General features: G+C 34.5%; 1 protein-coding gene across 1 annotated transcript in view; it reads right to left on the reverse strand.

The window, feature by feature from the left end:
- Positions 1–512: 512 nt before the first annotated feature.
- LOC138715093 (G-protein coupled receptor Mth2-like) overlaps positions 513–25754 on the reverse strand; it is an 88983-nt gene continuing 63741 nt past the window's right edge. Inside the window, exons 3-5 of the mRNA XM_069847608.1 lie at positions 12523–12707; positions 3862–4030; positions 513–1418 (exon numbers count right to left, since the gene is read on the reverse strand). Coding sequence (XP_069703709.1) covers positions 1064–1418; positions 3862–4030; positions 12523–12707 — 709 coding nt within the window. The 3' untranslated portion in view covers positions 513–1063. The remainder of the gene's footprint in view (positions 1419–3861; positions 4031–12522; positions 12708–25754) is intronic.

The following is a 25754-nucleotide window of genomic DNA, read 5'->3' on the forward strand; positions in this document are numbered from 1 at the left end:
TGTTCGTAAAAGATTACATTAAGACTAATTTCAGTTATGTACAGAAGTAAAAATAACTGTGGTGAATGTGGTGATTAATATTAAACCCAATGTCTTGCGCTGCATTGCCATTTTCATGTTCCGGACTTTTATTTATTGCAAAGCAAAGACAGATTACACATCAGATCACACACAAATCCAATTGTTCAGCTTATAGACATAAATTTGTTGAATGAGCCATGAAGCTTTTATTTACAACTGTAATTAAAAATCACTGTACACAAGATGGTAAAGTTGAGTTTTAAGAAATGGGAAGAACAAAATTATTCTCGAGTTCTTATTACTATTTTTTTTTTTTTTTTGTACACTGTTAGCACTTTGTAAGTGATAAAATATTTCGTTCTTTATTATATATACAGATATAAAAATCGTTGAAATTCACGAAAAACATTTGGCACTGAAGGTAAAGAATCACATTAAAACTTAAAAGCACACATTAAGTACACATTACATAGTCCTATTTATCAGTATTATGTATTAACACAAAAATTAAATAATTATTAGCTTTTGGCAAACTTTGATGAAAGATGAGTTATTTGACTAGGTAAATGGATTTAGGAGATTCTAATATCTACTATGTTACAAAATTCTTCAGTCTCTTGACGAAACAATGATACAATTTTCACTATCCTTATATAGAATTGCGGGAAAATTATGTAGAAAAATACGATATGAAGCAAAGTTATTTGGTTTCTCCTGTCAAACTACTAAAAGATCGCATTAATTCTATTATTTACATAGTATCGATAACTTCATACATCTGCACTTGAATTAAAACAGGAAATTAAAATTGGTCTTCAATATTCACTGTCTGAAATTCTTTAATATTGCACATAATCTAGTTCATATAAGATTTTCTGTCATGAAATGCTTCCATAAAATATCTTAACTTTTGTTTCGAAACCTTTTTTTTTCTCTCTCTCAAAGGAAGTTCATTACACTTCTCTTCTCTACATCCCATCATTTGTCCATCCCTTATGTTTTAATACTTACTGTCATTGATGGTATCACAGATTCTAATTGGTCAGGGAATAACGGAAGTACGATATGTTCCAATTGGTCTCATGTCAACTTGATCATTAATAGAAACCGATGTCCTTTGCGTATAATTGTAAGATGAGGTGCGTGAAGGAGTAGGGCGAAACCTTGTACTGTTGTCAAATGCAGCTGGACCAGCCAATTTTGGACAGAATCTTTTGACCAGGAGGCGACCAACTTTCTGTTTGCACACGAAGATAATGAAGATGAGTAAACCTTGAAGTGTGTTTCCAAAATCAGTGATGTACCACAAGTAGTTTGGACCACCAGTTGCCCATGATATGACTTCCATTATCCAGTTGACTCCCATGACAACAAATAGCTTCAGGTACAGATTGAATCTGAAAGAATAAAAATACTTTAAGCCATGAATTTATTTTTCCCTGCATAGAAAGTAAAAGTTATCAACTATCTTGCACTCAACCAGCAAATATTCGTACCAACTAACGGTATTTCAATAGTAGTTATTTTGGAAAGGCCAACAATTCGAGACAGTTAGTTGAAATTTCCAAAAGTAAAGATTTTCTTAAAATTGGTTAATTGTTAAGTAAATTGTTGTGCTTGTTCTTCGATTTAATAATAATTCTGAAATAGATATATTTATTTAGTACTGTCATGAGTGACTGCATAAGGGAGAGGAGAAATAAAGTGAAAGAGTGTGATGGAAAGACTAACAGAGAAAAGAAAGGGAAGGAGAGAGAGAGAGAGAGAGAGACATTATTGTGCACATTGCTTGCTCAAGATAGCATAGCATATTTGATGGTAACAACGATTTATTCAATGAGTGAATAGGATAGAACAAGACACTTGTACCCACACAGTAAAATTCATGTTAGTATAGAAAAGCTAGTCCAGTTATTCTTAATTCTTTTAGTGCTACTTTATTATCTCTTACAATCAGTGGTTTTCTTCTGGAGAAAAAGGTGATGGAATTCTTGTGTATAACATAGTAGAGCGGGTGGAGATATGATTACTACCCAGTGCATGGGAATTTTGTCGTCTTTGACCTTCTTTTCGTACAACTTCAAGACTTTCAAGTCCTAAGCGGAGTTCAAAGAAAAATTAATGTTAAAATATAATTATGAACATATTTCTTGGTTCCACAATGAAAAATACAAAAGAAAAGTGCCGGAATGCTGTTCTGGCACGTTCCGCCAGAAATAAAGCAATGATTACAATTAAAAGATTCATAGATTCTTACGGTACTATACAAATTTTCTTCTGATATTTTGTACAAAAATAAATTGCTTGCAGATATATTGGAACTGATAGATTTTGTTGTCCTCAAACTTGTTCTCCTTCAGAAGTTTCTCTCTCTCTCTCTCTCTCTCTCTCTCTCTCTCTCTCTCTCTCTCTCTCTCTCCCCCCCCCCCCAGAGCAGTCGGTTATACCAGTTCCCTATTTCTAAATCTCAGTTTTCCATTCTCTAGATGATATGGAATTTCCGTTTCAGAAGTTTCATATACACGGTTCGACTATCCATATGCATATGCATGCAATCTGGGGAGAATATTGAAAGATGCAAGTTGAAAACACACGTTCAATTAAAGATGCATCTACATGGTTCAATTTTTCTTTCAACTTTACGCATGCTAGAAATGCATTCAATCTCATTCAATATTGCATATTTTTTTCCACTAAAAATGATAGCGCATGCAGAAATTGAAAGCTACCCATTGCCGGTGGGTAGGCCTATCCTGTGCGTTATTTCGCTCAACAGTAGCATGTAGCGAGTAGTTGATTGTTCTAAGGTCGCCGTGAGTAAACTGGACGTTATTTTGTTGGTGATGTTGGATCTTGTAAGCAGAAAATGGTGAATACGATTAGCTTGATTGATTATCGCAAGCACGAGTGACTATGGAGTGCTCAACCACAATTTTGAGAATCAAATAGGCCTAAGCTTTGGATTGATATTCATTATTTATTAATTATATTACTTTATATGTATTTACGTAGTTAAGATGACGTTCAATACGGCACATCAAGTAGACATAAAATCTGCATGCGTCTTAATTGAACGTGCATTTTCAATTTGCACCTTTAAAATCCTCCCCAGATTGCATACGTTCGCGCATGAATAGTCGAATCGTGTAGATGCAGTTTATGGCACATGCAGATTTTGTGTCTAGATGATGCGTCATGTTGACATTGTCTTCACTACGTGCGTATATGTATGTGCGTGTGTGTGGTAAACTCCACAGGCACTCGTGTGTTGCGATATTCAGTGATGATGATGATGATGATGATGATGATGATGATGATGATGATGATAATAATAATAATAATAATAACAATAAGATTGTCCTGATTATCCGGACTAGACGGGCCGAAGGCAATCCGGATAAGAAGAAATTCGGATAATATGGAGAGTGAGAGGGCTACGTGGTTTTTGATCCTGTAATCTTAAAGGAACAAAGATCGGACCCAGTAATGCAGAAAGACATTACTCACATATACATAATAAACGAATTTTTATTTATGATACAGCATAGCTATGTAATTGACTTTAAAAAAACTTTGTTATTGTTCAGTACTGTAGGATATACGTACATTACTGTAATTAAAAAAAAAAAAAAAAAGAAAGGCGATCTGGACAACTCGGGAAGGCCAGATAATCGAAGTCCGGATAATCGAGACTGCTGTAATAATAATAATAATAATAATAATAATAATAATAATAATAATAATACAATGAGTTTGTTAATTTTAAAATAGCATTAATGTGTAATAATATGACAGATATGTTCTGAAAAATAAATATTTTTTCCATTTTTCAATACTTACCGTTGTCTATTTGCTTCATCATCATGCCTCTTGCTTTCACTGCCTTTAAGCATTCTTGTTTCTCTCTTTAATTTAACAATCTTGATGGCAGTTGTAATGAATAGTACGATGTTACATAAGACTAGAACTCCAATTGGCCCAAAGAAGTATGCAAGTATAGCAGTATCGGCTGAAACGAAAAGTTTACGACTTAAAACATAGAGAAATTTTATTTGACTCTTCTAATATACTATTCTTAAATTTGCTTTTCCCTTTTAGTTATTAAATAATGAGTATAATGAGTAAGAACTTTGCTGAATAAACAAAATCCAGAAAAGACTAAACTTTATACTACATCTTAATAGGACATTATAAAAGAAATTATTAACTGAAATATCTAAATTACAAAGACTACGTAGTATCGTGAGAACTTTCAGAAGCGAAGCTAGAGAAGGCACAATGGCAATATTTTACAAATTTGTTCTATTTATAATATTATTATATCTAACAGATTAACCATCTTGAGTAACGGGATAAGAGAAGAATTAGTAAGTAGTAGTAAGTAGTAGTAAGAAGTAAGTAAGTAGTAGTAGTTTATTTAATGAAGCTTTCAGTTGCAGGGATTATTCACGCTTGTTTTATGTGACGTAAATCTACGACACGGGAACTACAGCTTTACTTCTCTCCCAGAGGATGTCATTCTATGAGTTTTTTCGCTTTCTAAAATTCATCGCCCTCGACTAGGTTTAAACACGCGAACCTCTGATCCAACGGCCAGCACGGTAACCACGAGATCATTGCGGACAATAAGTATTTGTTAAGAAGGTTGTAAGTTAAGTGAGAATGCTAAAAATATAGAAATATGAGAAAGGTTAAAAGGTATGTAATTTAAATACAAAGGTGGATAAATATCGAAGAAATTGCATTAGGCTATTACTGCACAAAAATTAATTGTGATTATTTTGTGAAAGGAAAAACTGCATAGGAGTTGAGAAAGACCATTTGTTGATGGAGATATTTCCACTCAATAATTTATATTAAAAACAGAACACTGTCTAAAATTAGTTACTGGTACATTAAATATTTCAACGGAAATAAGGAGATTTCGCCCTATCGAATATAACAAAAGTGCAGACCGTCTTATGATTATTCGCGTTATGCTACAGTGCTTCAAGCATTAGAAGATTTGAATTTTTCTCGAGAAGCAATTTAATTACTCTTCGAATTTTCGGAGATGAGTTGATAACGATAGAGGAAAGATAAGATTTATAGGCCTAATGTAAGTATGATTTAATAAAAATTTGTACAAGATGTTACTCTCAGTTTTCATTGCATAAGTTGGCTTTTTATTTAATTGAAATTTAAAGTTTTGTTTACACTGTTTACAGCATATTTGATAGCATTGCCACGGTAATGTGAAAAATTATGGTTTAAGATTGTTAGAGAAATAGAAATACTTGGAGGAAAATCTATTCTGCTGTTACTTCGAAAACGAAATATATAAGATAATCTGCAAAGGTCGAATACTAGTACCCTTGGTTAGTTGTAAATCGATTGCAATAAATCATCGTCATCAATGTCGCCTTCCTCCTTCTATCATCATCATCATCATCATCATCATCATCGTCATCATCAATTTCTTCATGGATCAGACCTATTGGCCTGTTCCATCTCCAGGAATTTGAAGCATAAGTTACGTTGGTCCTTCAACGCATCTTGGAACGTCCTTTGGATCGTCCTATGTTGGCTTGTAATTAAGCATTTACTTTGTGATTCTGTGTGGGGGGGCTTTTTATCTACATGTTGAAATCAATTTGTTGTGTACATTATTATTTTGTTGCAAATATTCTCTACATTAAATGTGTGTCTAATTTCTTCCTTTCTTTTGTGATTCAATAGTGTCCAAAGAGAGTGCAATAGATTATATATACATACATAGTTATGCAAATTGCAGGTCTTTCACTGCAAACCCAGCATTCTCCAATCTTTCCTATTTTCTGCCTCCCTCTTAGTCTTCTTATATGATCCATATATGAAGAGTCCACTGCAAGAATGATGGATGTCATTTTGCAGGAGAAGCAATTGAAAGTTTGAAGTGCTTAGCGCTCAAAGCTTAACTGTGATTTTCCGATTTACTGGACAATTACTATCAGTGTTAATGCCATATAACTCTGTATGTACATTCTATATGTCTTAAACTATGCGTTGGCAGTCTTGATTCATTTTCGACAAGAAAGTGACATCCATCATTCTTGCAGTGGACTCTTCATATCTTAAGGTTGTCTGTTATAATAGATTTTAATGACTATTTACTCTCCACATTAAACAAATCTTATGTTCCAAGAGGACGACCTAAAAAGGCTGACACGAGACCGTAACAAATCCACTGGGGTCTAATACATGAAGGCTCATGATGATGATGATGATGATGATGATGAGATTTAATAACATTAAACATTTAGCCTAATAAACATATTTATTACGAAGTTATAACTGCTATTGCATTAGCATTATAAATATCAATAGCCATTTCCTTCCAAGTTGTTAATTTTTTTTGTGGTTTGAAAGAGCGCGGGTGGCTGAGGATGTGCAAGTATTTAGGCAAGCGTACGGATTAAAAAAGTGGCTATACAAATGAATATTTCTGTAGTAAATGTTAACCGAGTGCTCTCGGAAAAGAATTGACGTTTTGCAAAGTTGAATAACCGGTTCAACATAAATAGTTATACAAGCTGAAGGCAAACACATCACGCTAGTATTTAGTTAAAAAAGTCATGATGGCCAGAATCATTCATAAATATGAGTACGTGCTTATAGTCACCTTGTATAAGAAAGTTGTGAAGGACAGCACAGGAATGGGAAAACTACATAATATCACTCAATTCCTTTCTGGGTCACGAACGACGAGATGTATGTACGTAAGTTTCAATTTAATGTACACTTCGAGATTATAAGAACTAACATTAGGACTACTGTACGTTCATTATTGTGTAACAAGCAAAATAATTCAAAAGATAAACTTTGAACTTCAACATAGTCTTTAAATTTTTGTTACTGGGTCTTCATTTAATGACGATTTTAGCCTCATGGTATTAAAATTACAGAGGCAATATTATTAATGGCAAGAAAAGAACGCTAAGAGAATTTGCACCATAGCCAATTTGTGCGCCGAAAATAGCAAAGAATTTTACTGATTCGAATCCCATTCCGTGTAGAGCGAACTCATTAGCTGATTGATGCATCGTTTGGCCTATGTGTTGTCATTTACTGCAGTTCCCTAGTCACGGAGATTGCATACAGTGAAGGATTAGTGGGCATTTGTTAAAATAATAGCTTGGAGATAGCTATTATATGTCACAATAAAAGAATTGCAGTCTACAGAATTGACATTTAAAGTTAACCAAGTGCATGATTTATGCAGTTTGATGCAATTCTTTGGAACGTGCACCAAATAATAAAAAAAAAACGTTTGTAGACAATTGCGTTTACGGTTCCATGGATACTTTGACCACTTCCTTTCAGTCAGTCATTTCCGGAGCATGGTGAAATGGAATTACAGGGCCTCGTCACATGACAGCTCTTGAGACAAAAAAGTTAGTAGAGATAAAGTGGAGCTCTTCGAAATTAGTTTTTCGCTTTGTATTGCAGAGTATTTTTAACGTCTCTCACTTTAGCCGATAAGTTCTCAATACATTACAACGATTTTTCTTTTCATATATTTTGTCCAGGATTTCTTGTACTCAAACAGATTCTATTGCCCTTGATGAGGAATGAAGGACACATTTTAATGGAAATAATTATTCATAACAAAAGTAGTGAATTTTACTTCTCCGCGAGGAGTCTGAAAATGGATGTGATGTCTTCGCACACAATTATTCTGTTCTGTCCAGAACAGTCAACTAGAGCTGTTGCTGTCTGGTTGTATTGTTAATTGTACAACTGTACAATTGTTCATTATTGTATTCAAAATCAATGCGATGGTTGTTGAGTTCAAAAAGATTCAATTCATTAATCTACTGCGAATAGATTATTTTATAGTACTGGTAGCATCCTTCATGGAACAGGAAAACTGCTTCAGCTGGCAGAAATTCGTAGTCGGAACTACAAGGAAAGCAAAGGACTGGGCATTTCTTAAATCTTTAATTATATTTATTGATACAGCATAAAATATTATAGACTAAGAGGAAGACAAAAAATAGAAACGATTGGAGAATGCTGGTTTGTAGTGAAAGACTTGTCCTTGGGCAGAACACTATGATTGAATTATGTAATACATGGGGACGATACAAACTTTTGAGATTATGAACTGTACAAAGAACCAAGTTTTGTATTGAATCTCAAATGTATTAGGCCTATATGTTCTGTAGAGAGAATTTGTTCCCTGTTGTACTGACTTTTCTGATTTCCCAATCGTGAGTTCAATTTTATTATATATATGGTTTCGAAATTATTTATTGGTTCCATCTTAGGGTTGTGTTACTGAAAATTTAGAAAACTTCTCTATTAATCTGAGTCAATTACGCGCTAAGTCTGAATACTCTAAATAACAAACTATGTACTTGTATTTGCTGTCTGCTATTATCAATTGCTGTGCTTCGTCTTAAAACAGATAATTGGGTTTTGTGATGTTAATAACAGTACTAGATTAGGAAGCAATTTTTTAACAGAGTAAGAAGTATTGGGAATTTTTATTAATGTTTGCTGAGAATTATCCATGTAGGCCTACGCTAACCGAAGGGCGTTAAACTTCCGGAAGTAGATGAAATTTCCTGTAATATATTTTTTTCAGAATTGTAGATTCTAAAGCCACGAACCGGAAATGAGTGTCCGTAGGGCTTTTCTCGAGTCATACGAATGTTATTTCTACATATTACACCCACTTCTTAATTAAACGTTAGTGTCATAATGATAATAATATTCGGAAGTTCACAAAGTTGGTAGCGCATCAGATACATCTTTCTTGTTAATTAATACACTTTTAAATCGGGAATTTTCGTATTCCACTCTTTGAAAAAAGACACACGCAAGCTACAATGTGTTGTAACATGCACGTAACAACTACCAAATTATTGTCAGAGTTTACACGATGTCGTATGTACTTCTTAACAGTAGCGTACTCGGTCCTCATAATGTTAGCGGTTTGCAGGAGTACGCTATCGTGTAAAATGAGAATAAAATCCGAATGGTTGATGGGGCAAGATTTGCTCCGATATTATTCCGAAATTTCTCCTCATTTCGATGTCACGAAGATTATGATAAACCTCTCAGTGAACAGCCATCCCAGGGGATCTTTAGATACCGTGCAGAGCATAAACTCAAATCTCCAGATTCGCAATGTCCGTGGCCCCCTTCTTTCGAAATCTTGTACATTTTTATATGCTATATCAGTTTTAAAATATATTGATTTCGTAACATTGAAATGTTTTATATTTACTATATTTTTCTGCTTCTATGTTTTGAAACAAATTTTATAATGATTTTAATGTCGTATTCCAACAGAATCACGTAATTCTATTCTGATTACTCGGTCGAGTTGTTTCCAGTTGTTAAATTCAAATTTAGTGGGTTCACACACCATAAATGAAGTGGATTATTAAGGGCGATAAAATGTTCAGCCTGGCTTTCTTCAGAAGATAAGTAAATCTTGGAGTACGGTGTTGTAGATTTGCTACACGTAAACGACCTGCGATATGTTCCGGAATGAGAGGCCAACAATTAACTAGAGTTCCTCATTCATGAAGTTTGCTGTTTATGGATTGATGTAGCCTATCTGCAGACCTGTGAAGTACAGATATTTTTGATGGCCGAATTATGAAACAGAAAACATAATTAGAAGCAACTGTCCTTGATTAAAAGTTTCTTCAGAGACGTAAACATTCACGGAAGTAGTAGATCTGAGCTAGAAATATTAAGCGTCTAAAACACCTGAAAAGGAAGAAATGGTATATTACGTACCATGGACTGTAAGTGACACTTTTCAGGTCGAGAATGCTGTTTGGTAAATTGAGGTTTTCTAAGCGTTCGAGATCTGAAAAGTCACTTTTAGTGCGCGGTTAGTGAATTAGGCTACTTTTTTCAATAGCTGAAAAAATTAAAGAAAAGTAAAAGTAGTCAAAATCTAATTTCTACATGATGATTTTATGGAAAAATTCTGTTGTTTAGCTTATCAACTAGCATATAACTTTTTGGTTGTTAGGTTAAGTTGCTAATGACTCGGAAAATACTAATTTTAAATATTGCAGTCCTGTTACTTTAAAAACAGCGATTGGATTGTAAGTTTATCTTACTCTAACAAAAATTTGTTAATAATGACTAAATCCCAGTGTTAGGTCACATTTGATACAGTTGGTAAACAGTGACTATGCTGACAGTGCATTTACGTGCTTCCGTGTCTGTGTCTTTTGTGTATATATAAACGGGTGCAGTCGGTTGTTATAATAATTGTATACAATTGTAAACAATACTTTCAATCTTTATACATATACTGTATATACTACTTATAAAGGACAGATTACAACGAATAAAATGCTACAAGAGAATGATATAACAAATCCAAATCTTAAAATTAAATACAGAAGAATCAGGAAACTATGTAAATTTAAATTACGTGAAATCCAAATCATACATTTATTTATTTATTTATTTATTTATTTATTTATTTATTATTATTATTATTATTATTATTGATGTATTTATTCATTCCAGTGAAGTTACTGTTATCAGGCCTTCTCTTCCACACTAAGAATACAAATACAAAAAATAAATGGAGAGAAAATAAATAATATAACAAATACAAATGTAAATATAAAACAAATACAAATACAGAAAAACGACAGGCACAAATGCAAAACGTACAAGTAGTAGATGGCTAATAAACATGTATTTATTGCCTATGTAAGTAAGCAAGCAAACAAGCATCTAAAGCTAAATAACTTTCTGATTGAAGGCCTACAGTTTTGAAGAGAAATTGAATGTTTTCGAAGCGTTTACATTGAAGTTAACATTGTTAATATTATTATAATGAATAACTACGTGTACATTTTTAGTTTTTCAAATGAAACATTTCTTCTTCTCTCTATTAGACAATGTGTATGTGCAGGAAAAAATTTCTCTCAATCTTATAAGTAGTAACTGGTGTAAAATGAAAATTTGGAATGTCAGAGATGTCTACATTGTCACAACTTTTCTGTCTGTCGTCTATCAAAATATTTCTTATGCCACGAATTACAGAATATCATTATATGAAGAAATTTAAATTTTGTATAGTATTCTTTACCATTTAGGTAGTCTGCTATGGCAGAAAAAAATGTTAAATTATTTCTGGATTTTTCTTAGAACACTGGACCATTTGGCCTTAACATTTCAGTAGTAGACACTGCTTGCGCTTCATTATTATTATTATTATTATTATTATTATTATTATTATTATTATTATTATTTATTTTTTTATTATTTTTTATTTATTTTTTTATTTTTTTGCTGAAAGCGTCCCACTATTTTATTGGGGAATGTTAATTATCGGTAGTGTTTTCTTTGACGGTTCGAGAATTTTAATAGTTGTAGACAGATCTTTGATGTACTTGTCCAAAAATTGGTTAGCATAAAATAAATACACTGAGGACGCAAGTAGGCTACGAACGGTTCTCTGATACTTCACTATGGCCCGGTTTCTTCAATCTTTGTTAAATTATAACAGTGTGTTATTCCATTTTAACTGTAAACTTAACAGTTGAAGCATTTCTTCAACTACTGTTAGTACTAACAGGCTGTTAAAACCCCTGTTAATTTTAATGCACAATTTCATGCAGTTAAATCATTTAACTCTCTGTTAGCATAGAAGTATTCAATATGGCTGGTGCGTAAGATGCTGAACTTCTATATCTTGATTATTTAGAAAATGATATCCATGAATATATAAACAGAGCGGATGATTTCTGTGATTTGACAGACCAGAAGTTCATACAAAGGTTTAGACTATTTTCTGCTAAGCCTCACTTTTCGCTTTCAACTTAGATCCGTTTGTTTGTTTATTCTCATTAATTGGTTTATACTGCGAAATAATTTCCAGCAGAAGGTTTCTTTCGAACGAAGAGAAATTAGTCCCAAGATTTACTTTTGTTCCAGTGTTTTCCATTTCATAACAGCAATACCAATACGCCGCTTCACGCAATTGTGATACAGACGAGGAAAGAAGCAGAAATCAAACCTGAGAGAATAGAAAGACTTCTATTCTCTCTGAATCAAACAACGGAAACAAGCGAGAATCGCAATTGTCAGAGTTCAGAAAACAGAATCGAGCCTATACTTGGTCATAGGTTATGGTTAAACTCTAGAATCTCTGGTCCTAACAGAGAGTTAACAAACAGAATGTTAAAATGTCGAATGTAAAGTTGAAGAAACGCAATATTTTTAATAGCAATTCATACTTTTAACTTACAGTTAATTAACGCTATGTTAGGTGCATTTTAACAAAGATTGAAGAAACAGGGCCTATATTAATTAGAAGCTGAATGTACCAACTCTAAAGTGGGCTGTTGAGCTATAACTCCGTATACAGTTAACACGTTTCCACTGTGTCAGTGACCAAACATTGGCTCTCTAATAATGGCCAACTTGTATTGTAGGTATTGAAAAAATAAATGTATTGCATATTACAGATTTATATTAATGTACTACACTTACTTCTGAACCAACATTTCTTGACGCCAAATTCGGGCTTTATGTAAGTGTCTGGTATCCCTGGGAGTAGATCCATCAATAGACACACTATCAACATTATGAGAGGAGATCCCCAAGCGTATACAGAGTACATGAGAAACTTCTTACGTTCACGCTCCTTCACCGAGCCTCGTAATGGCCGCAGACCACTGGAACGATAAGAACATGCATTACTAATCAGAATAATGTGATGCAGAGGAATGTTGGAATGACACTGGAGAGGAGAAACATACATAGGTAGACATAGGCCATTTTGAGACCACAATTCTCAAAACTATGCAGAGATCGAATAAGACAGAAAAGTTGGAGGAGGAGTTAGAGGAAGAGAAAGATGTACTATTTTCAATGAACAGTTATATCAAAATAATATACTGCATAATGCACAATATGATCTCAATCTCGAGGCTTGTATTACCTATTGTTTTACGAAATTTTTCGAATTTTTCTATTTGTTGCTTTACAGTAATAATTTTAGAATCGAACGTTGGACCATAATTATTTCGTAACGTGAAAAAAAAAAACTTAATCTTTTCTGTAAGTATTAATGTGATTGTATGTTTAAAAATTGAATAATTAAACTTTTCTTAAAATGGCATAGCGTCTTTTATAAAATTACGTAATTTTACATTGATTTTCTGTGTAGCCCATCTCAGAAAATCATAAATGTGACATTTTTAAATTGAGTAATTTTACACAGAGTTTGTATGTCACCCATCTGAGAAATCCACAATTAATGTGTCACTTTGAAACGACCACAAATGAAATATCAGATGAATAGTAAATCAATGTAAATCCGTTTTATAATATTTCTTACTTAAATGATCAATTTCAAAGATGAACTTTCGGTGCTGGACCCCGGACTCATTTCACCGGCATTATCACCTTCATATCATTCAGACGCTAAATATCCTAGATGTTGATACAGCGTAGTAAAATAACCCAATAAAATAAAATAAAATAAAAAATAAAAAAATCAAAGATGAATGCTATTAATAATGAGCGGATTTTTATTTTACTTGAATTTTGTAGATTAGGTTATATTGAAGTATTCAATGTAAAAATTAATAAATTCAGCCAGTGGAAGCAGAGTTGTCTCAAGAGCACAGAAAACCATGTTATTAAGAGCTTCAGAACAATCAATTGGTACAGCTATACTCTTTCTCGGTCCAACATTTACTATTAAATATCACACATTTCGTATAATTGAGGTTGTATTTTATTTATTTAATCTGACAGGATTAAGGCCATAAGACCTTCTCTTCCATTCTACCATCCTGCCAGTATTGAAAAAATTTTATTATTTATTCTCTGTAAGAAGCTACCTTTCTTTATTTTCTTTATCATTGGTTTATATTTATAACAATATTGTTTCTTACTTTAGTGTTCACGAAATGTATCATGTCTGGAACGGCACTTAATAGTTTTAGAAAATGAATTTCTGCTGTCATTAGTAATCTTTGTATTTTTATTAACAACCAAAATTTTACTGACATACTGACTTCGTATGACTGATTTTTGCTTTGCCCTTCAAATGTTTTTGCTTTATGTTGTGCATAATTACATATTACTCGACCAAGGCCAGTGGAGTCCTGCATCCTGGAGCCGTGGCGCTACTGCTCCTGCGTTCGTAACACCGCTTCGCGATAGTTCATATTACGCCCGCAGCTCCACTCGCCTTGGCCGAGTAATACCTACATTTGTTGTCTTTATATAGTATAACTATATTCATAGCTTACGTGAAATCACATTCCGGATAAGAGAAAGGGTTTATGATTTTTGTGTAGATAATTTTTGTTACAAGATATTTTCCTCTTAACTCTATTGTGTTTGACTTCGATGTTGATATTCTAAAATTTCGTTGCCACAGCGAAGTTCGTGAACGAAAGTTTGGAGTTCATGGTCTGATCAATTCATGCTGTCAGATTATCAGCAATCGTAAATGCATTAGTATATATAATTTTATTAAATTTTATTTCTGGATATGTTAAAATCTTCCACTATCTAGTCATGTCTCCAATCGTGAGAGGCTGCATATCTATCTACATGTAAATCAAGAAACGAGTAGACTTAGTCACTGCTCAGTTCCATACAAGCCACGTCTATTCCTTTACTGGTTCACTTACAGGGTAACACGTTGTCGAATGGTGATTACATTACGATATAAAATAATAATATTCAAGGTGTGAACCGTCCAGCCTTTACAACTGATGACGTCCACACCTGTGGAGTAACGGTTAGCGCGTCTAGCTGCGAAACCAGGTGGCCCGGTTTCTATTCCGGTCGGGGCAAGTTAACTGGTTGAGGTTTTTCCGGGGTTTTCCCTCAACCTAATATGAGCAAATGCTGGGTAACTGTCGGTGCTGGACCCCGGACTCATTTCACCGGCATTATCACCTTCATCTCATTCAGACGCTAAATAACCTAAGATGTTGGTAAAGCGTCGTAAAATAACCAACTAACAACTGATGACTTAATCATGTTTTTTGTCTTTTATTGTTTTATCGTCCTTTGCTTTGTAGCGGACGATAACTTAGAAATTCTATATTATTTATTTATTATTATATGACATACGTAACTATCTATTCATATAATTACAATTCTTTGTTCGGCGGGAAAATTCACATAAGTAAAAAAATTCGATTTTACTGTTGTACCTAATCACATGAGTCTAGTATTTTTTTCTAATTTTTGAAATAATAAAATTTCTTGTATTTTAAATTGAAAAGGGTCTTACTTTAACCAACATACATGAATTTCATTATTATACTTATATTAAATTAAGAATAGATTAAAAAGAAAGTCTCTCCTGAAAAATTATTTGTTTTGACTTACGTGCCTTTTCCCGCCGACCAAAGAATTTTTTCCTCGAAATGCGCTCCCAATATGCTTCTTTCGTTGGTGGTTTTGAAGTTAGATATTTATAAAACGTTACAAACACGCGTGGTATTTGCTTTTCCATTCTTCATATTTCAAGAAAATGAGTAATAACTGGTTTTTAGTCAATGCGGATGTCTGAAGTCCGCAAAAGGCATTGGGCGTTTGATTCTGTTATAGGAAGTAATTGAAGGATAAATGCTGTGGTATCCTCCTCACCTATTGCATTTTCTTGCTTATACATGCTTATTGTGGTAAATAATAGGAAGTAGTGTGCACGATTTCTGGTGCATTTCCCATTTCTAAGTTGTATACGGACAGGAAAACCCTACTGTATGACAGTGACGTGACATGACGTCCTTCTTACGTCATGACACTTTCCCTGAAGTCTAATCTCGCAGATAATACCAAAATACGAAATTAACAATCACGTTAATAGCGGTATACTGATTTTAAGTAATTGATATGCTTGCGTTATGCACTGAATATAAATTTCTATATTACAAAATGAAAACTGAATTCAGTCCTGCTTCAGTATTTAAATCGCATGCATTACACGGTTTTTCATCAAATGTGTTATTACAGGAATTTCTCATGAATTTTGTGAACTCACAAAGAAATTTAATCTTACTTTCATAAAAAGTTAAGTTTTTTGTGGATTGTATCAATATAACATACAAAGGAAAAGCAGGAAAATTAAAGGAGTATTTATTCCATATTAGTTGCTCGTAACAACGCAGACTAGGCCTATGCAACATTCAGTCCCATTGATTTGAAACTTCTGCTTCTGTAAAAGTTCACTCACTTATTTTTAATTGGTTACTTTACAAGCTTTATCAACTGCTACGGTTATCTAGCGTCTGTCACTCACTTTTACAAAAACATGTTTAGAACTAGCGATCGGCAATCCTTTCAGAAAGAAAAGGGAGTTTACGACTAGTAACAGACAATTCTTTAATTAATACGGCATCGGAATACTTAAAACATTTCCGCGAAAATCTTGAAGTCGATTTTCTGTAGCATTATAATATTTTCCCATTACATTTGTTGTAACGAAAAAGTAGAAATGAAGAGCTGCAATACTGTTACAGATATAATCATACCGTACTAAAATACATTTATGGAATTTAGTTTTATGTGTACACTTAAAAACAATTAATCTTGCCAAAAAAAATTGTAATCTTGTATAATTTTGACTTGTTCCACATCTTGAAGCTTCAATGCTAATGTAAGATATATAGAATACAATAAAATAAATGAAATGAAAAAAAAAACATGTCGGAAGCATGAGAGGCACTTTGAAATAGTTTATATTTTAACAGTAATTTTATTGAAAATATACTGTATAAGTAGCATATGCATACATTTAAATAACGTTACATTCCTAAGCCAACCTGCCATTCCAAAGTTAGCAGCAACTATGAGTCCCAGAACGAGCTGTTGGTGCTTGCCGTCCTGTGCGATTGTGTAACTTAAGCGCGAGGTGAAATATGTATACGCGGCGCATTCCACTGTTTCTATCCATAGTTCAAACTAGCCAAGAGTTGAACACTTGAACGCACAGATTGTTAACCTAATATTAAATTTAAAGATGGTGAACACGGATGAATATATTTCATTCATGGCTCAAAATCCATGTTAGAGCATGTTTTCACGCTAGACTGAAACGCAGTGGAGGGAGCCACAGGCGTAACTCAGGCAGTAGAGCTTTGCCTGCTGATCCGAGACTATGCTTGGGCGTAGGTTCGATTCCTGCTTGGGTTCATTACATGATTTGGTTTTTTACGAGGTTTTCCGCAACTCTAAGGCGAATGTTAGGCAATCCCATGGATAATCTAAGCCTTATCTCGCCAAATACCATCTCACTATCATCAGTCCCATTGACGCTGAATAACCTAGTAATTGATACACCGTCGTTAAATAACTAATAAAGAAGTTGAGTTTGCGTGAGGTGTAATCAGCACGACACCAGGCATGGATGCCCTAAATTCAGGGCCAAAGTTGAGTCTTAAGAGGGGAGGTAGGCCTACCTTTCGCTATAGAGCTTTCGGAGCTTAGAAAATAGGCGTCTTCTTAGCGGAGTAATATAAGTAAATCTAACTAGGTACTATAACTAAGCATTGCTTCAAATATAAACGCTTTATGTTGCTTATACAGTAAATAGATATAATATATTAGTTCATGTTAAAAAAAATAAATTATGGTTTATTTAACGCGCTCGCAACTGCCGAGGTTATATCAGCGTCGCCGGTGTGTCGGAATTTTGTCCTGCAGGAGTTCTTTTACATACCAGTAAATCTACTGACATGAGCCTGTCGCCATATAAGCACACTTAAATGCCATCGACTTGGGCCAGGATCGAACCTCGAGCACAGAAGGCCAACGCTATACCGACTGCGCTACCCAGGCCGACTAGTTCATCTTGTAGGCTGCTGTATTTACAATAACCGAATAAATAGAATACATATATTTACTTCTTTTATTTAGGTTACGTTAGAAAATATGTGAGTAACTTATTTTATTTTACAATGATCGTAGCAAACTTATCAACTGTAGCTCATGCACCTCATGCGCTAGATTGTCTCAAACCCTCCTTGCTACTGCTCAGTGGCGGCTCGTATATACAACAGTACAAACTCATTGCTATTCCTAACGAAAACATAAGTAATTTATTACAATCAATGGGAATTAAAAACTGGTATTAATGCAAACGAAAAGTAATTTTTAATAATGAGCTCACCAGAAACTTTAACATATCATCTATCACCATGATGATGACCTTTTCAAAGTTCGTATTTTCTCGGGGCATACACGTTGTGCTACTTTAATGAGGCACTTGTAAATAAATTCTCTGTCCGTACAGGTTTTTTTTAGCAATAAAATTTCCTCTGCAACTTCATATCTCACTTCAAGAATGTTTTCTCATGAATTCCGGCCCGGTTGTTGTATTCGTATCTGGTTTATTTTTAATATATTTCTACCATAAAACTAGCTTTTAGCTCTACTAGTTGTTTAGCATGGTCAACACTTGCCAAGGAATAAAGTGTGTAAATTACTTATAGTAACTTACGTACGTCTATATTATCGTGATGATGAATTTTATGTCGAAATTAGTTTGCACAGATGCGAAATATATACACGTGTATATATAATATATTATTTATTAATTCATTTATAATTGAAATAAAAAAAACTTAATATTTCAGAAAAAATTGAATTTTAATTAATAATTCAAACTTAAAAATTTAACACAGCCTTTGATACGGTTACGCGCACAATATATATTTTCATAATTCCGCTGCATATTTCTTATTTTAGTAAGCTAGTAGACTAACACTTTCTGACACAAAAAGTCTAATCTAATCTAATCTAATCTAATCTAATCTAATCTAATCTAATCTAATCTAATCTAATCTAATCTAATCTGTTCTCCCCTTCCTAAAGCAAATTACAATATTATCTATGCATTTGGAACTGGTGGATAAAGGTTACGTAGAAACGTATAAAAGTACAAACCACACACGAGTCACTGAACTGAAAACTGTGAACTGAAGCACTAGTAATTCTGGCTGTTCCAGCTGACTTTAGTTGAGGAGAATGGTCCAGAATTGGGGTAAGCACACATGAAAAATGCAGTCCTTGCTTGAACTTGAGCCGCCAGTTCGAAATGTTCAGATAATAACAAACCTTGCCGGTACAAATGAACTGGAGGATGGGGAATGAGAAGTTACGTTCTACGAGTTCTACATGTAACGTACTACATTTGCCGAACACTGCTTTATACTATAGTTTTACTATATTTCAACATATTTTTGCTCAGAATATATAGGTCCACTGGAAATAAAATTGGAATGCTTCATATACACTATCTATACATTACTAAGCAATTTTAATGCTTTTGAAAACCTAATAGTATAATTTTTTTAATTATGCAGATTTTGGAGTATTTTGTTCAGCCGGACAGCGTTTACCAGATAACTCAAAAAGTACGTAAGATGTTTTAATGAAGCTTTGCATGTATATACAGTAGTTCTCCCATGTGAACAATATTCTCTAAAATCTTTAATGTACTGTAGAATGTAGTGATCATTAAAAATAATATTGATTTCATACTAATTTTTTAAAAATTGACCTGACAGCTGAACAAAATACCCCACAAATTAAAAAAAAAAATAAATAACTGAGGTTTTCAGAAACATTAAAATTGCCTAATGATGTAGAGATAGTGTGTATTAATCATGCCAATTTTTATTTCTGAAGGACCTATTTCTTTGAGTCCTCTGCATGCAGGCGGAACAGGCTCGATTACAGGTCAGGCCTGGGATTTTTCACTGAAAAATTCAGTGACACTTGTGACGGACAAGATCGCTGTTGGGGTTTTTCTCGAGTTCTCCCGTTTCCCCATAGGCCTATTAGGCATCTGCGTCATTCCGTCAACATTTCTCCACTTCATCATTCCATAGCAGTCCCCGAACTCCGGCTGGCGACGCACGGAGGGGGCTGGCCTAGGGATGAGTTGGGTTGCCTGCTCGAAACCTGGGTACGCAGCCGGTGTGGTTTGGGAATGCGCCTAGGTTGAGGGTCAGCGCAATAGATCTAATAAGATCTCAGTGCAGAGTCGTAGTGCCCCTCCTTCAAATTCAGTTCTATTCAGTTCAATTCCCCTTTCTGTGTCACGATTCTACAAATTTCTCATTCACATTTATTCGTAAAATGATATAGGCTACATCCTCAAAATCGTACTGTCACTGTGATGTAGGCCCTACCTACGAACCTTACGATCCAATAACAATTATCTATCCTCGAATAATCTGACATTGAATAATATCTGGACAAAATATGTAAATATATCAAGCAACAAATATAAACTCAATAAAAATCAACCAATCAATTCACGAGAGATGTTCATCAACTTGGTTCAGTGAACTTACGACTCAGTCTGCTGGAGGAATGAACCCTGATTCCTTAGCGGTGGTTCAATCATGATTCATGCTATTAAATAAAAAAAAAAACAGTAATCGTTGTCATTACCATCGTGTTCTATTCATAATTACAACCATAATCGTCATCATCTTCTTTCTCATTTTATAGCATTTTAATGAATCAATATTGGAAATGTTATCTTTGTCGTCTCAGTAGTCGTAATACAGTTAAATATGGCGGCTTATAATAATAATAATAATAATAATAATAATAATAATAATAATAATAATAATGATAATAACAGTAGTAATAATAATAATAATAATAATAAATAGGTCAACAACAATAATAAATGTATTATTAATAATTTGCCTAACAAGTTCAGACTCTAAATTTATCTGCTTATGTAAAGATTGTGTCAATGTTTGCGTTATTCTATTTTATGTATTTATTGAATTTTGTGTGCAGTAACTTACTATCTCACCAATCAGCTTCTTCCCAACTTATCACACCCGAAAAAGGAAATATTTACTGATCAGACTGTTAATCTAGTCTGCACCACACCTGAGATGGAGCTTCGTCTTTTCACGACCTTCGGAACAAGTGATTAGCCGGTTAGCGGATCGAACACGTGCCTATCTATGTATAACAATTGACATCATGACACGGGACTTAAAGAATTATCTTTTGTTCACGTGAGTGTAGGTCTACATACGAATGAGGCGAGACCTGGCATGTGAGCTGTGCGATAGGGGAAGGTATGAAACTAATAGAAAGAATGTTTGTTCCATGATGGTTAATATGCAAACCTACCGATACGGAAGTTCATCTCAAACTAAAACCTATCTTTCCCCTCCATACACATTGGTAATATAGCCACAGGTCTTGCCTCTTTTAAATGCCAGATTGTCTTGAAGGTCTTGTTATTGTGGAGCGAAAAGTGCCTTCAAACTTTTCGAGTTATCTTTTGTTACAACTTTACCGACGCACTAGTGTAGGATTTTCCGTTGTTGAGAGTAATAAATGTTGAATAAAGTCCCGGATCTCTTGAATATTATATCTGTGGTTTGGCAGTTTGGTGGTTTCATAACTCAACGTTTATTCTTCTTTCATCTTCCTCCTCTTTCTTTTCTCATTTTTTTTACTTTTTTTTATGGATTTATTTTTGATTTCTCCTTCTCTTGTTTGCCTCCACTCTTACTAACTTCTCTTTTTACTTCATTTTTTAAATTTCTCTCTATCTTATTTCTTCTCCTCTGTGATGGATCCAAGGTTTAGGCGTTGAAACCTTGCTGAAGGCAATGAAATCTTGAGTATGATTTACTTCATGAAGTAAAGTGTTGTGAGGCCAATGTCGTAGATTACGGGCCTAATGGATGGTTCCAGGTAAAATCTGTTGACAATTTCTCGCCCACATTAAAATTCGGGGCTAAATAACCTTGTAATTGAAAGCGTCGTTGAATTACTACTACTACTACTACTACTACTACTACTACAAAAATAGTTTCCCTCTCTTTCTTTCTTTCGTTTGTCACTTGCCCGAAATAATCACTATAAACTTGGGTCGCCCGTCATATACTACTTCTGTTTTCGCTGTAGGAGACTTCTATACCACCTGAGCTAGCACAGCCGTTGCAGTTTTGGTTCGCTTTATATAAACATAGCGGTAGAGTTGAAATAGCACGCACTCGTGTATGGCTATGTTATAAATTGTTGACAAATGTTTGTTTAACTTGAGCATAGAAAAGCCATCTTTACGGCAAACGCAAGGACACCCATTTATATATTTAGACATATCGAATATCACTGAAACATGAAGGGATCGAGAGCGAACAGATAAGCCATTCAAGACGTATTTTTTATACCTGCATTTCAGATAAGGGAACCACCCCAGCCGCGCATGAAACAGAGCACTTGTATCACATGTCAAATATCAATTTACTCCCTGATTAACGATGTAGTCAGTGTTCGTATTTCTGTCATATGGCAATCGTTGAGAATGTATAGTAGTAAACATTACTGGAAGTTTCATAAACAGAGTCGTGTAAGTGAAGTTTAATTATAGCATCTAACATTTAAAATAATAATAATAATTTCAGTTCCTTCTATTCGTCGCTCATATAATATAGCGACTGCTAAAACTTTACAAAACCTCGAAGTTGTTTCAGCTTCCGTTTCCCGTAGAAAGACTTGTTTTATGAGTGCTACACAAATATACTTTTACTAAAAATACGTTGTTTCTCCGTATTTCAAATAATGAGAGAATAACTACTTTCATATTTCACAGTGGTGTCTGACACTGCGTGTGTTTTCAAGTTACAATGTTTTGTGACGTTTCTTGACCGCCGACCGCATGTCTAACCTCATCTATGACTCATATCTTGGACGACAGCTGACTTCAAACCTCATTACCACGGGAAATACTATACTGGCCATCAAAATCGACTTTTGCTGCTATAAGTTGTCTGATTAAATGGTAACTTAATAATTTCGTGTTCAACGCCGCTCTGTATAGTAAAGAGGTGTATAAAGAGTATGATAATGTGGCGCGCGCACGCGCACACACAAAATTTGCAATAGTGGTGTTTTGTGTTACTGACAGATCGTATGTAGAGAGAATACATAGAGAATAGGCCCTAGTACACTGCCATGAGGAATACCTGAGCTAATGAGATGAAGGGTTGAAACTTCATCTTTATACTTTACTTGGAAGTAGCGGTCACTGAGATAAGATTTAAGTAGAAGATAAAAGGGATGAGGAAGCAACAATTTGTTTTCATATAGAAGACCATCATACCAAACTTTATCTAAAGCTTGTTTTACATCAAGAAAACAGCTGAGCAGTATTTGGAGAGAGAGAAAAAAAAAAGGAATATTTCGATGTAGCCTTGCCAGACGCTGTCTTTGTTCACCCAAAATTCATTTCCAATTTGTCGAAATATAAATTCTTACCAAATGATCTGTTTGCGTCTAACAATGTATGAAAAGACGGTAAGACAATAAATTAGGAGTCCTATGAAAACATTTGTATGCGAATACGTTTCTACATATAGTAGGCCTACTTTCCTTTCCTCATGGCCTGTAATAAAAAACGAGTAGCCCTAAACTGAATACATCGTATTTCTAACGTCTATACCATGTATAATGGTTTTATGCCCTACGTACTGTTTTGTTGGTTAGTATTGCGTAAGGTGAAAATCGTCATTTCCGAAGTACAGTAGGCTATATCGATATATCCGATATGTGAAGTTTAGGCGGATTTTCAACAGTAACGAGGGTAATATACAGGGCTATTCAAAAGTAAGTTAATGTTGAAATAGATATAATATTAAAAAAAAAAAAAAAAAAAAACGTATACACAAAATGGTACCGGTAACACATTTGTATGTATCGAACAATGGTATTTGTTCATTTATCACACTCATTTGTTTGGTTAACATGGTAACAGATTTTGTTTATAACATGCCAAAAGTAAATTTACTTCTTATCTAATTTTTAAATGACTAACATTGACTGTGTTTTAAAATGGTTTTGACTTTAACTCCCCATATTTATATATCAGTTAAACGATTGTGATCGCATAATAAGCACACATTTTGCTAACACCTGGCCAGCGCGTTCCCCTGGTATCAATCCAGCAGATTTTTGGCTGTGGGGTTATTTAAAAGATCGAGTTTTTTAAACTAATCCTACGACTACCAACGAACTAAAATGTGCAATTTCGCAACAAATTGAAGATATTCCACCAGATCTATTAGTAAATGCTATACACAATATAGAAGAAAGATTGTTGCTTGTTAAAGAACAAAATGGCGTACATATTCAACATTTAAACTGAATGCAATAAACCCCATATTTTTATGAGTAATATAAGGGTGTGTATAAATAAGGTATATCCCCTTGTAAGGAGCATATTTTTAAATCGCTATATCATTTTTCCTGGGATAGCTAACAACCCTCGTAGAAAAAAGTGTATCGTTTGAAGATGGAATCTACGTAATAAAATAAGGTATATTTATGTTTTCTGTTATGTAAATATGACCTGTATTCACGGTGTAACTAAAATGCATGTAAAAACTTTAGGGGCATATTCCTCTCAAATGGAGAGAATAAAAATGTTATATGAACATTGGTTCGGAAACGCTTTATTTCCTCGTCACAATCCTTTTTTCTACAACTCTGCTTCCATTTTATGATGCGATATATTATAAAATAAAAGTAGCATGGAAATCTGTCTTACAGGAAGTGCTCAAAATGTCCCTCGTTAGCACGAATATGTGTATCAAATCTGCGTACATTTTATCCGTGACAGATGGTTAGGTAGAAGTAGACCAGTTCCTTGACCTCCGCGTTCTTCGGACCTAAACCCACTAACCTCTCATTTTGGGGCTTTTTAAGAGAGCTTGTGTATGGACTCCCACTGCAAGATGAAGAAAGTCTTCGAGCCCTTATTTTGAAAGGCTGCGAAACAGTGCGACATAGTCTACTCCAGGGATACTTCGGACATCCTGGATTCAATGCAACGGCGAGTTGATGCATGTATCCGTGCTAACGGAGGCCATTTTGAGCATTTCCTGTTAGACGGATTTCCATGTGATATGCTATTTCTATTTTTATTTTATAATATACCGCATCATGCGATATAAGCAGACTTGTAGGAAAAGGACTGTGGCAAGGAAATAAAACGTTTTCGGATCAATGCCCATATAATATTTTTGCCATTCTCTATATAAGAGGAATATATCTGTCTAGAGTTTTGACATACATTTTAGTTGTACTCTTTATGCCTTGTAGCAATATGCGATATAATCTCATTATTATAATACTTTTTAATAAATAAGAACAGAGTCACATGCCAAATACTCGTACGAGTAGCCTTTATAGACTTGGTAACACAGATCATTCCCGAGAGCTAGCGGGATGCCACATGCGTGCGAGGCCTTCGACTGACTTGAATATCTTTCGAGTGTAAGCATGGGTCGCCGCAAGACGTTCCTCGTACAACATCGGGAATTGGAATGGAATGGAATTTAACTGAGGGGGGCACGAATGGCCCAGCACTGCGACCTATTGAGATCTATTGCGCAAACTCTCGATATGTAATGAGTTGCATGCCACAGATCCCCTACGCGCACCGCCCTAACCACATGACTCCAGCCGGCAGAATCATATACCATTCCTGCTTCGGCAAATCCCCCCAACGCCCCCCTGTCGGTCCAAGACGAAACTCCTCCCCCGAGTAGGTCCGCCTCGGGTGCTCGTTGCAGAAGCCATCCAACAACGCTGAACTACATTCCACGGAGGCCGGTCGAAAAAGTCAGCAGCTTCGGGAGACCGCCTATAGAGTGATCTGAAAAACCAGAAACGGGATGATGAGGAAAGAATGATGGGGGAGGAAA

Source organism: Periplaneta americana, chromosome 15 (assembly GCF_040183065.1).
Source record: "Periplaneta americana isolate PAMFEO1 chromosome 15, P.americana_PAMFEO1_priV1, whole genome shotgun sequence".
Taxonomy (NCBI): Eukaryota; Metazoa; Arthropoda; class Insecta; order Blattodea; family Blattidae; genus Periplaneta; species Periplaneta americana.